The sequence below is a fragment of the Heloderma suspectum genome, chromosome 3 (genome assembly GCF_057233095.1).
Source record: "Heloderma suspectum isolate Gila_16-S chromosome 3, 16-S_ref, whole genome shotgun sequence".
NCBI lineage: Eukaryota > Metazoa > Chordata > Lepidosauria > Squamata > Helodermatidae > Heloderma > Heloderma suspectum.
Genome location: NC_139460.1, coordinates 241,028,944 through 241,042,121, shown reverse-complemented (window position 1 = coordinate 241,042,121; position 13,178 = coordinate 241,028,944). Strand labels below are relative to the sequence as shown.

General features: G+C 41.2%; 1 protein-coding gene across 1 annotated transcript in view; it reads left to right on the top strand.

Moving 5' to 3' along the window:
- Window positions 1-13,178, top strand: part of BTBD16 (BTB domain containing 16) — a 57,505-nt gene that overhangs the window by 20,195 nt on the left and 24,132 nt on the right. The window contains exon 12 of the mRNA XM_084841953.1: window positions 9,421-9,540. Within this exon, the coding sequence (XP_084698079.1) occupies window positions 9,421-9,540 (120 nt within the window). The remainder of the gene's footprint in view (window positions 1-9,420; window positions 9,541-13,178) is intronic.

Here is a 13,178-nt window from a genome sequence, read left to right as displayed (position 1 = left end):
CCTGCTTTGCATGCAGAAAACCTCAGGTTGGATCTTTGCACTCTTCTGGTGCAAAGATTGCAGGTAGTGATGCTGGGAAAGGGCAGCTCAAGATCTTGGTAAGCCACGGCCAGCTGGGAGTAGACCATGTTTGGATACATAGGTCAAAGGCCTGGGGCCAATTCATATGATTTCTGAAATCCATCTGCCAAGCACAGGGAATCTGCTCAATCCACTTCTTGTGTGAAGTAGCCCTGGCGAAGCATTGCTGTCCTAGTTGGGCTAGTTTAGACACAGAAAATCTGATTTACATGCCAGGTTCTAACTCCCAATGTGACCTGTCATATGCATAAAAACAATCTGTTTTGCTCAAGTTAAATAAACCTTTCTCTGTAATTAGCTTTCTGTTTCATAACACATCTGCTAGGATGCTGGTTTTCATCAGAGAGCAATTACAGTGGCTATAAAAGAGAGAACTGGTTGTCAGGTCAATATTAACTTTCATTTGAAAAAACAATTTGTGGACTAGGAAAATCCCCCCCCCCCCAAATCAACAGCCTTGTCTGCTAAATCCTATGCCCAGCATCAATGGGCGTGTTCTCTGTCTCCGAAAAATTCCTCCTCTGGACCAAGGTCACATCTGACAAGTCACACTTACAAAAAAGAATGAAGAATATCAACCATACTGAGACTATTTTTTTTAAAGAAAGAGCTGCTGTCCCCAACAGATAGCTTCATGAGCTTTTCAACTGGACCTTTACAATTTATATCTTGGGTGTGAATGATCGAATGATTTTTTATAGATCTATATGAAAGAAGTGGATGATGTCAGCCCAAACAATAGACTGTTGTTTTGTCTCTTATTGCTGCACATGACATTTGAGTTTTTAATATTTTGTTTTAATTTGATTTAGATTTTATTTATGTTTTATTACTGTTATAAGTAGCTTGGGGGGTTGTGGCGAAGGGGCTTGCGTAACTCAGTGAAGCCATAAGCTATGCCGTGCAGGGCCACCCAAGACGGACAGGTCATGGCAGAGAGTTCTGACAAAATGTGGTCCACTGGAGAAGGAAATGGCAACCCACTCCAGTATTCTTGCCAAGAAAGCCCCATGGAACGTATCACAAGGCTAAAAGATATGACGCCGGAAGATGAGCCCCTCAGGTCGGAAGGTGTCCAATATACTACTGGGGAAGAGCAGAGGGAATTTCCAAGTAGCGCCAGAAAGAGTGAAGCGGCTGGGCCAAAGCCGAAAGGACACCCAACTGTGGATGTGTCTGGTGGTGAAAAGAAAATCCGATGCTGTAAAGAACAATATTGTTTAGGAACCTGGAATGTCAGATCAATGAATCAAGGTAAGCTGGAGGTGGTCAAACATGAGATGGCAAGATTGAACAGGGGATTGGAATGCTAAAGTAGGAAATCAAGAAATCACCGGGATAACAGGCAGGCATGGCCTTGGTGTACAAAATAAAGCAGGACAAAAGCTAATAGAGTTTTGCCAAGAGAACACGCTGATCATAGAAAACACTCTTTTCCAACAGCACAAGAGACGACTCTACACATGGACATCACCAGATGGTCAATATCGAAATCAGATTGATTATGTCCTTTGCAGTCAAAGATGGAGACGCTCCATACAGTCAGTAAAAACAAGACCTAGAGCTGACTGTGGCTCAGATCATGAGCTTCTTGTTGCAAAATTTCAGCTTAAATTGAAGAATGTAGGGAAAACCACTAAACCATTCAGGTATGACCTAAATCATATCCCTGATGAATATACAGTGGAGGTGAGGAATAGATTTCAGGGATTAGACCTGATAGACAGAGTGCCTGAGGAACTATGGACGGAGGTCCGTAACATTGTTCAGGAGGCGGCAACTCAATCCATCCCAAAGAAAAAGAAATGCAAGAAAGCAAAGTGGCTGTCTGATGAGGCTTTACAAGTAGCTGAGGAAAGAAGGGAAGTGAAAAGCAAGGGGGAAAGGGGAAGATATATCGAACTGAATGCAGAGTTCCAGAGAATAGCAAGGAGAGACAAGAAGGCCTTCTTAAATGAACAATGTAAAGAAATCGAGGAAAACAACAGAATGGGAAAGACTAGAGATCTCTTCAAGAAAATTGGAGATCTCAAGGGAACGTTTTGTGCAAAGACGGGCATGATAAAGGACAAAGAAGGCAGGGACCTAACAGAAGCAGATGAGATTAAGAAGAGGTGGAAAGAATACACAGAAGAACTATACAGGAAAGATCTGAATGTCCCTGATAGCCATGATAGTGCGGTCACTGAACTTGAGCTGGACATCCTTGAAAGTGAAGTCAAGTGGGCCTTAGGAAGCATTAGTAACAACAAAGCTAGCGGAGATGACAGCATTCCAACTGAGCTATTTAAAATCCTAAAAGATCATGCTGTTAAAGCGCTGCACTCAGTATGCCAACAAATCTGGAACACTCAACAGTGGCCACAAGACTGGAAAAGGTCAGTTTACATTCCAATTCCAAAGAAGGGCAATGCCAAAGAGTGTTCAAACTACCGCACAGTTGCACTCATTTCACATGCCAGCAAGGTGATGCTCAAAATCATACAAGCTAGGCTTCAGCAGTATGCGAACCGAGAACTACCGGAAGTACAAGCCGGGTTTCGAAGAGGCAGAGGAACTAGAGATCAAATCGCCAACATTCGCTGGATCATGGAGAAAGCAAGAGAATTCCAGAAAAACGTCTATTTCTGCTTCATTGACTACGCTAAAGCCTTTGATTGTGTGGATCACAACAAACTGTGGAAAATTCTTAAAGTGATGGGAGTACCAGACCACCTTACCTGTCTCCTGAGAAACCTGTACGAGGGTCAAGAAGCAACAGTAAGAACCAGACATGGAACAACCGATTGGTTCAAAACTGGGAAAGGAGTACGACAAGGCTGCATATTGTCGCCCTGCTTATTTAACTTATATGCAGAGTACATCATGAGAAATGCCAGGTTGGATGAATCACAGGTCGGAATTAAGATTGCTGGGAGAATTATCAACAACCTCCGATATGCAGACGATACCACCCTAATGGCAGAAAGTGAAGAGGATCTCAAGAGCCTCTTGTTGAGGGTGAAAGTGGAGAGTGCAAAAGCTGGTTTGAAACTCAACATTAAAAAAACGAAGATCATGGCATCTGGCCCCATCACTTCCTGGCATATAGAAGGGGAAGAAATGGAAGCAGTGACAGATTTTACTTTCTTGGGCTCCAAGATCACCGCAGACGGTGACTGTAGCCATGAAATTAAAAGACGCTTGCTCCTTGGGAGGAAAGCTATGGCAAACCTAGACAGCATAGTAAGAAGCAGAGACATCACCTTGCCTACAAAGGTCCGTCTAATCAAAGCTATGGTTTTTCCAGTAGTAATGTATGGCTGTGAGAGCTGGACTATAAGGAAGGCTGAGCGCCGAAGAATTGATGCTTTCGAACTGTGGTGCTGGAGAAGACTCTTACGAGTCCCCTGGACTGCAAGGAGGTCAAATCAGTCCATCCTAAAGGAAATCAACCCTGAGTGCTCATTGGAAGGACAGATACTGAAGCTGAAGCTCAAATATTTTGGCCACCTAATGCGAAGAGAAAACTCTCTGGAAAAGACCCTGATGCTGGGAAAGACTGAAGGCAAAAGGAGAAGGGGACGACAGAGGATGAGATGGCTAGATAGCATCACCGATGCAATGAATATGAACTTGAGCACACTCTGGGAGAGAGCGCAGGACAGGAAGGCCTGGTGTGCTATGGTCCATGGGGTAACGAAGAGTCAGACACGACTGAACGACTGAACAACAACAGAATAATAATAATACGGTGCCTAGCATTTATATAGTGCTTTTCCTAATATCTCAAAGCACTTCATATACATTGGGTCAGTTTGCACAATCAAACAGCCCACCGTGGCGTATTTAAGCCACGGTGGGCTGCAGTGCATGCGTACGGCCATTTTGAATATTCAGGCTAGAACCATGGCCTGTCATGTGATCCAAACCCAGGCAGCAGGGGTTGTGGGAGGTTTAAAAACCCCTCACGTAACCCTAGAACAGCCCATGGGTTATGCGGGGGGGTTAACCCTTGCAGAACCTCCACCGCCCGGGTTCAGATGACATGACAAGCCACGGCTTGAATATTCAAAAACGGTGGTGGGCAGCGGTGGTCGGGTTATTGTCTTGATAATCCTCATCACTCATCACAATGTTGTAGGGTAGGGCCCATGTTATATATCTCCATATTACAAATGGTGGAGTTGATGCTCAGAGACAGTGGATACTTAAAGCTACTCTGTGATTTTATGATGAAGTGAACTTCTAAAGCAAGTACTTCCTTCCCAACTTATCACTTGTGTTCTTAGCCACCATATTACATCAGCTATGTTGGTGTACATCCAATTAAAATACTGATTCCACTCATCAGCCCTAAGATTACATTATCTTTCCTCTTAAAATAAGTGTTTTGAAATAAGTTACATACCATGCAATCCTAATATATGTCTACTCAGAAGTAAATCTCTCTGAGATACTCCTAATGGGACTTACTCTCAGCTAAGTGTACATAAGATTGCAACCATAATCACACAGGTGTAACTCAGTGCTGGCCACTTGAAAGTGGACTGATTTGTACTGACCCAATGAGATAGATATGTCTCATTTATTAAGAAAAAAGAAAGATGTGAATAACTGTTTTGTCAGATAGGAACATAGGAGGTTTCCATATACCAGCTCAGACTGAGGACCAAACTTGACGTGACCCTTAATAGTGCAATCCTAAGCATATTTACTCAGAAGTAAATCCCACTGAATTCAATGCGGCTTACTCCAAGGTAGTTGTATGGGATTGCAGTCCAAATGCAATATTAGGAAACCTGTCAGTTTTGTAAAAAACTAATAGCACGTGTGTGTGTGGGGTGGTGGATTTTATCATAACCACAGCATGTGAAGAGGGGAGATTTAACCCTTTCCTCCCTCACCATGACCATGATGAACGCTGCTGTTAGCCCCAGAAAAAACTGTGCTATTAGCCCCAGGGGGGAAAAGCACCCGTTTGTACCAATGGGAATTTTAATGGGAGCTTTTTTCTGGGGCTAATAGCAGTATAAGGATGTGACTTTCATCAAGATCATGGTGAGGGAGTGAGGATAACATTTTCTCATCTGTGTATGCTGCAGTCCCAATGAAAATTGTCCCCTCCCTGCTATTATTATTTTTTAAATGATTGGCTTTTTAATGATGACATAATTAGCATCACATCTAGTTTGTCCTATGTGTCTGTCTAGCCCAGTACTGTCTGCTCTGGCTGGCAAGCCACTCTCCAGAGTCTCAGGCAGTGGTCTTGCAAGTCACCTTCTACTTGATCCTTTTAACTGCAGATATTGGTATATTTTTACCTCTAATCTATGTGGTATATTGTCAGTACCCCCTTTGCAAGGTTCCCTCTTTGCCAGAGCTGAACTTGCAGTCAGATTGTTTTATCTGTCACATTTGTATCCCGCCTTTCCTTTAAGGCATTCCAGGCAGGAAGAGGTGGGGCAGGGGGGTGGGAGGAGGACTTGTTTAACAGACCTGGAAGTGAAAAGTCACAAATGGATGTGGGTGATACACAGAGATGAGTGATAACTCACAAAGCTACTACATACAACATGATCACTATTTGGTGAGAATGTCATTAGCAAGGCAATACAGTTCACAAGTACCATAACTCAAATGTATCTCAAAGTAATTGCACAGTGGTGGGCACATTAAAATGCCAGGTAGGGGGAGAGAGAAGAAAAGTGTACCTTTTTCCAGAAGACCAACAAGGTCAGAGAGGTCTGTGAGTCTCACTATACTAAAAATAAAAGCTGATGCAGAAATGGGGCAGTAGGAGGAGAGAAATAAATTATCATCGTTGTTCCATTATCACCCATTTTAGATCTGTCTTTCCCACTAAACCACTTGATAGCTCCCAGGGGCAGCTATAGATCTACGCCTCTTGTTTTGAAAATGTATTTATTTATAGTGTTGGGACAGAATGTCTGCTTTTTGCAAAGATCTCTTTCCCAATGAGTTTTAAGGACTGCGTTTACTTCCAGAATGTTGCTGAAAGCTATACACATTTTCCATGCTTCTAATCCTTAAACAGACTCTTTTCTTATCTGAGCAGTTCATTAACTTTGCCCTTCTCGGAAAGCAATTAGCTTCCTCCCACAAAGTTTTAAGAGCTGTCCTTTTAAAAGTTTCCCTGCCGCCATGTGACTCTTACAAAAACGGCTGTCTTATTATGTTATGTAAGATTTGTATGAACATTTCCCACTCCTGCCCCACAATCTGCAAAGGCTATTATATGCGTAGGATTATTGCCAGGAAGGTAGCTTTTCACCAGCTCAGCAAGCAAGTAGCTGGGTAGATAGTACTCCAGGTAGTCCATTACAGAGGTATAGGAAACACTGAAATACAGGAACACAGGAACTCCTGAGAGAGCAGGCACCATAGCTGGGCATTTGCATGAGACAGCAATGAACTGATAACAGAAATATAGGAAATCCAAAGGGCCTGTAAAAACCAACGCTTATGCAGGGATACCATACATGGTGATAGAACACACACTGCTCATGTTTCAGAACATGTGATTTTGCAAGAGCACCTTCATATGTGCCAAACTTATCATCATCTTCTTCATTTTTAACGTGTATGCTGCTTTTCCACACAACGTGTCCAAAGCGGCTCAGAACTCAAGAACAGCAATACAAAAACAAGACTGCATATCAGTGCATTGGCTGCAGTAATGAATCATTACAATAACAATTCATTTCACTAATACTAACCCAACACTTTAAATTAATTACAAAATTACTGATTCTTACAACCTCCAGCCACTGATCTCTGTCTCATCCTGGTGCATTTCTTGGGGCTCCAGCAGAGACAAGGGTGATGTTTAGAGCTTTTCTACATGAAGCGTTTATTGTGCACTTGTGATTCCTTATTTGTGGTTGTTTATGGGCTCTTTAGATCCTCCAGTTTCACTTTTGTTGTTTCTGGAGGGCCTGTGGTGGCTGCAGAGATATGCCTAGCTGCTCTGGAGACTAAGCTCACCGATTCTTTACATTGGCCTAGCCATGATTTGTTTGGAGGGCTGGAAATGAACTAGGAGCTTGTGGGTTTCCTCCTCCCTGCATCCCCCTTCTGTGGCATATTGCTTCATTTTCATTTTCCTGCTTAGCACTCATCAGTGTTATGGGTTTGAGGTTAGTCTGAATGACGTTTCAGTGATCCCTTGTAGCCCAGTGCCTATGATTGCAAAGGGATTCAAGATCTCTTCCACCTATTTAATTCTTGACTCTTAGTCTTAAGACGGCTGTAAATAGAGCTATCAGTGTGGGTGCCTTGAGGCAATATCTCAAGACCTGACAAAGGACGGTTGATAACTGGTAACATTCTAGTGATGTGTTTTAGTGGGAGCTGGGATGGCCCAAGAAGGCATAGGTTTTGGGTGGAGATGTCTCTAGAATTGGATATGAAAAGGAGGCAGACAGCTGACTTTGTTCTCTTCAGGAAATCATATGGCATTCTGGGTTCCCCTAGACATCTAATGGGGAATGGGAATCTATTGGAGTGCTAATGCTGTGAACCCTTATCTTATGCTCAACCTGTATATATGTGTAAAAGAACCTTCTGTTACAGAAATGCCATTAAGTCTCCAGTGACCCTTCTAAGGAAACTGAATTCTGGCTAAGCGCTGGAACACCTTAAACCTCTTACTGGTCAGAAATGAGGTGTGTGTGTGTGTGTGTAACAATAGTTTACTGTGACATCTATGGTTTGTAGTTGCTCTTCAAACCATAGTGTAGTTTCCAATTCTGGTTTGGATGACACAGCAAACTATGATTAGCACTAAACAGGAAACAGGAAGGCTAGTACGAGAATTCAGCCATTGAGGGTGAATGCTATAAACAACCAAATGGACTTATATATGTGATATGCATGCCAAAAGCACAGATATTTGCACTTTTAAAATAAGGTCACATATGTGCCTGTTTGCTCCATGTTGATAATATTTCTATACTAATTATGAGGTACAATAAATGCACACAGAGAAAATGATCACAGTACCTTTAATATTGTGCTGTCTTTCACAATTTAAATTTTAATGTAACCAAGAATTTCTTGGGCCTTTAGACCATGCTAAATCTTGTCCCTGCCCACGACTGAAATTTGAAATGGCACCCCTATTCATCTTAATTATGTGAACTCAAATGTGGGACTTTTTTCAATGACAGAACCAACACACTTGTGTCTTTTGCTGCTAGTGAAATTGCCATTTTGCAAACTTTCGGCCATGTAACTTGCTGGTTGTCATGTGAAGTGTTCTGTATGGAACTACTGTCGAAATATGCCTGTTAAGATGGCAATCAATGTGGTGAAATATATTAAATAAATGTAGGATGGCCATGTGTCCTACTTTACAGAGGCCAGTCCTCTATTTGAAGGGCTGTCTAGTCCGAGTCCATTTTAAAGATAAAGAACCATAAGAAAGGAGAGCAGGAGCCTTGAAGTTGCCCATCAACAGTTAGCTTCTGGACAGCAAAGTGAGCAGGCAGACAGACATGTCACCTGGTCACAGTCTTCTTTACTATGGTGAGACGTACTGTATTTCTATTTAAATTATAATAATTATTTCCGAATCTGCAACTATCTATATAAATTAACATCAGGAAAGGTTATGCAAATCTGTGTCCTCTTTTGTCAGATTTTTTGGTAATGCATTTCCTCTTTTCTGAAGATGCATAAGTGACTACCCTAAATAAAGTTGAAGTGGCTGAATCGAATTGTACAAATTAAGCGATATGATATTACTTAAAATATATTTGTTCCTGTTTTTATTCTTTTCTTAAACTTCTGTTTCCCCCCTTTTTAAATTATTATTATCATCATCATCATTATGGGATTATTATTATTACTATTCCTTGTTGGCTAAACCTTTAATGTTTATTAATATGTGTTACCTGAATGGTAATTTATGGCCAATGGAAATGGATTGTTTGCTTCTATTTCTGTGCTATAAGAATGTTTGGATATTTTGTTTGTTCTTATTGAAGTTTAATATAATTCTGTTTTTTCTTATTTCTTTTTTCCTCTTCTTTTGCTGTCCTCCCTTTTTTCTTTTTCTTAGGATACTGTAATGTTGGAAATTGAAGATTCTGATTATATTGTTGGTAGTGTTTATTTCATTTATAAAAATAAAATAAAAATAGATTAAAAAAAGAATTGTACAAATTAAGGCAAAACAGAAAGATGTACACAAATATGAAAAGGGAATAACTTAAATTTAAATGTAGTTCCTACACTTAAAAAACCCAATGGTGTAACCTTTTGTTTAGGTATATATTATCATACAAATGTCATACAAATTGGGAGGTCATAAATATGTTTTTTTTTTCCTGGCAGGGTATTTACTTTCAATGAATTCCATCTCTTGCGAACTGCATTGTGTTGGGTCTTCCTGCAGCAAAACCCCAAAATTCAGATAATTCCATCCTATGACACTGTCCTCACATATTTTAGCAGGTAATTCAATATATAGTATTAATTATGTCTTATTTGTATCCTACCCTTCCTTTATAGACCTCCAGATGGGTTATATCATTACATTCTCACAACAACTTTTAAGTCCCATTTATTCCAATGGGAGAGTTAAACACATGTTGCACTGTTAAGAACATAAGATGAGCCATACTGGATCAGACCAAAGGCATGTCTTATCCAGCATTCTATTTGCATATTGGCCAAACAGATGCCCAGAGGAAGCCCACAAGCAGGGCACGAATGCAATAGCATCCTCCCACTTATGTTCCTCAACAATTGGTATACAGAGTTATAGTATGTACTATGAGATATATTATGTCCCATTGAAACCAATGGAACATAACTGTGTTTAGCTTTCACTTGCCCTATGCTCTCCCTTACCTCTCCCCCCCCCACCCCATGGCAAGGGCAAGACTTCTCAGAGGGACAGAAGAAGTATCAAAAACTTTGCAGAGCTCGACCTTTTCCAGTGACATCATCTGGCCAAAGCATTTGACTGAAGAGATGGATGAAGTCATAGGTTAGGCAAGGAGCAGAGTTTGTGAGCTGCATACAGTTAGTGCTTTTTGCACAGTGAAGGAACCCATACAGATGACCATTCTATCATGCAGCTGAATCTGATGCATGGTAAAATCCCACCGACTGTCTGAGATAGAATAATCTACCCTGGGGTGAGGCCAATTTCTGCAGAAGCCCTTGACACACACATTCTGAGGGTGTGGAACTTGTGTGGGCAGAGGGAGGGTGGAGATGTGTTGATTTAAGTGTCGGAAACGATGCACAAGTTGAGCTCACAATTCTCCACTGCTGTACTGCTGCCCCCCCACCTTGCACATTTGTTCTGCACATTTTGAACTCCTGTAATGATTGAGATGTGCAGGAGCTCAAGGACCAGGGCTCCAGCTGGCATCCAAGAAAGTCTTCAGTTGTTATCATCCCAGCTTACAGAGAAACAGCATAATACATGTGCACACACAAAATTTTAAAAAATCAAATGCAACTTAATAACTAACATCAGAGCTGGGAACTAAAAGGTTTGAGGATGCCTGCAGTGGATATCCTTGTCACTTCCATCTCCTTTTTTTCCAGCTTCATGCTTGTGCAGAGGTAGTTGAGGAGGAGAACAAGGTGGGGATGGGAGAAATACAATTCTGGCCAGTGCCGTTCTTACTTTCACATTTTAGTTCAGTGTAAGTTCAAATGGATTTCAAGATTTGTATGTGAAAATGCCTTGGGTTATCTTGGTTCTTTTTCTTTTAAAACAGATCTTCTTAACATTGCCCTTTTATTTGTTTTTGTTGCTACTATCCCCATGAGACATTCTTTCCTATGAGTCATGTACCACTATAAAGAAATGACTGTTTAGCTCAAAGCAGAGCTCCCATGCCTGGAATCAACCTCTCTTCTTTTTCTCTTTTTTTTCACCAAGAGATAGGAAATGAGCTGAAGTGGCGGGTGAATCATTATTTACTAGTTTGACCTGAGAAGTACTTGGTATATGAGAAGCTAGCGGAAAATGGGAAAGTTTATGATGCGCACACATGCAAGCTGAACGTGACGTGCAAAATTGTAACTTCATAGCTCACATTTAAAATAATTGGTATCATATTGCAACATCCTGTGTGGTTAAGCATTCTACTTTTCAAAAATGGATTTTGCTTACTAAATGACACAGTTAATTAACTGCACAGCCCCCCCCCCCAGTATCAACCCAATCTGTTTTAACCCTCCGATTTAGGTTTGTTGTGCTTTAAATTGTTTTGTCATGTATACATCTGTATTCCTTTAGCTTAATATGATCTTATGTAACTTGCTTCAGTTTAGGGAATCTGGAAAGGGAAAAGGAACATACTGAATTTGTTTATTAAGCCATATGAGGCTTGTACTGGTATGCAGTATATGTCTCTGGAACTTGAATTCCACTGGTGGTTATCCAGATTTCTGGGAGCCCCCATTATGTCAACCAAAATTAAGCATGATTAATAGGAACCAAGCCAGTAAGAGACAAGGATTGTAAAAGGGATGATTCTGGCTCCCCAAAAAGTCCTGTCAATTTCAACAGAACGTATTCCATATGATGGCCACAGTAGAATGCAGTTGCACATGCTTAAGCTCATTGATTTCAATGGCTTCAAGTATGCTATTTATATATCTTTTGGATTATTGCCAATATGTATTAGGATTGGTGTGTATGAACAGATGTACATGCATAATTAGTGCAGGAAAATCACACCATTAAAAAAAAACCCAACAAGTTGAAGTCAGTAAGTTCAACCAACCATATATGCATAAAAAGTAAGCAGGAGTAAGCTTATTTAGTAAGCAGGAGTAAGATTAGTATAATGGCTTTTATGTATTATAATTCCACATTGTGAATAGCAGGTGCAGATGTTCCAAGCACAGTTTTATGTTTGTACAAAAATAGACTGACAAAGAGGATTGCAGAATCAAGTCAAAAGGATTCTCTTGAGCTGACATGTACCCTTCTACAGATCATCAACAAAAAAGCAGAAACACAAAGCTTCGTATTGTTTAACAGATGCATGAGATGCTAGGTAGCATTGTGCTATTTTATAACAGCTCTTTACACAGTTCGAAGCAGCTGCAGGAGATCTTCTACACTGCCAGTAGCTGCCAGTGCCCAGTTACTGGCCAATATCCAAAGAACCACACAACTAAACTAATTCCACAGGCCCGAAGCTTTGTGTTTCTCAAACAGAAGCTCCATCTGCCCAATGCCAACTCTCATTTTAAAACTGGGGAGAGTTTCAAAACCAATTTGCAACATGGCAAGGGGAACATCAGAAGAGCCCTCCTGGATTAGGCCAGTGGTCCGTCTAGTCCAGCATCCTGTTTCCAGTATTGGCCATCCAGGTGCCTCTGTGATGCCAATAAGCAGGACATGATGAAGGCAATGGCTAGCTCCCTTGTATGTCCCCAGCAGATATACCGCCTAGGAATGTGGAGGTTCCATTTAGCTATTACGGCTTGTAGCCACTGATATACCTACTCTCCATTTATTTACCCTTTCAGAAAACCCATCTAAGGTAATGGGCATCACCACATCCTTGGTAATGAATTTCATAAGTTAATTATGCACTGTGGAAAATAGTACTTCCTTTTGCCTGCATTGAAACTACTGCTGATCAATTTCATTGGGTGACGGTGATCCCAAGTCCTAATATTATGAGAAATGGAGAAAAAGCTCTCACCATACCATTCATAATTTTACAAACCCACTATTGAAAGAAACAGTGTGAAGCCTCACTGTAGGGCTATTTAATGTGTATTCTCACTGTTGATCTGCTTCTTAAGGGCATGTTTCAGACAGCACCCCCACTACGGATAATCTTACCCTGAGTGTATTTGCTCTGTATCAGTAAAGTCCTTGCCACTAAGGGCATTTCTTGTTGTTGTTGTTGTTGTTGTTCAGTCGTTAAGTCGTGTCCGACTCTTCATGACCCCATGGACCATAGCACAGCAGGCCTTCCTGTCCTCCGCTCTCCCGGAGTGTGCTCAAATTCATATTCATTGCTTCGGTGATGCTATCTAGCCATCTCATCCAGGGGACTCGTAAGAGTCTTCTCCAGCACCACAGTTCGAAGGCATCAATTCTTCGG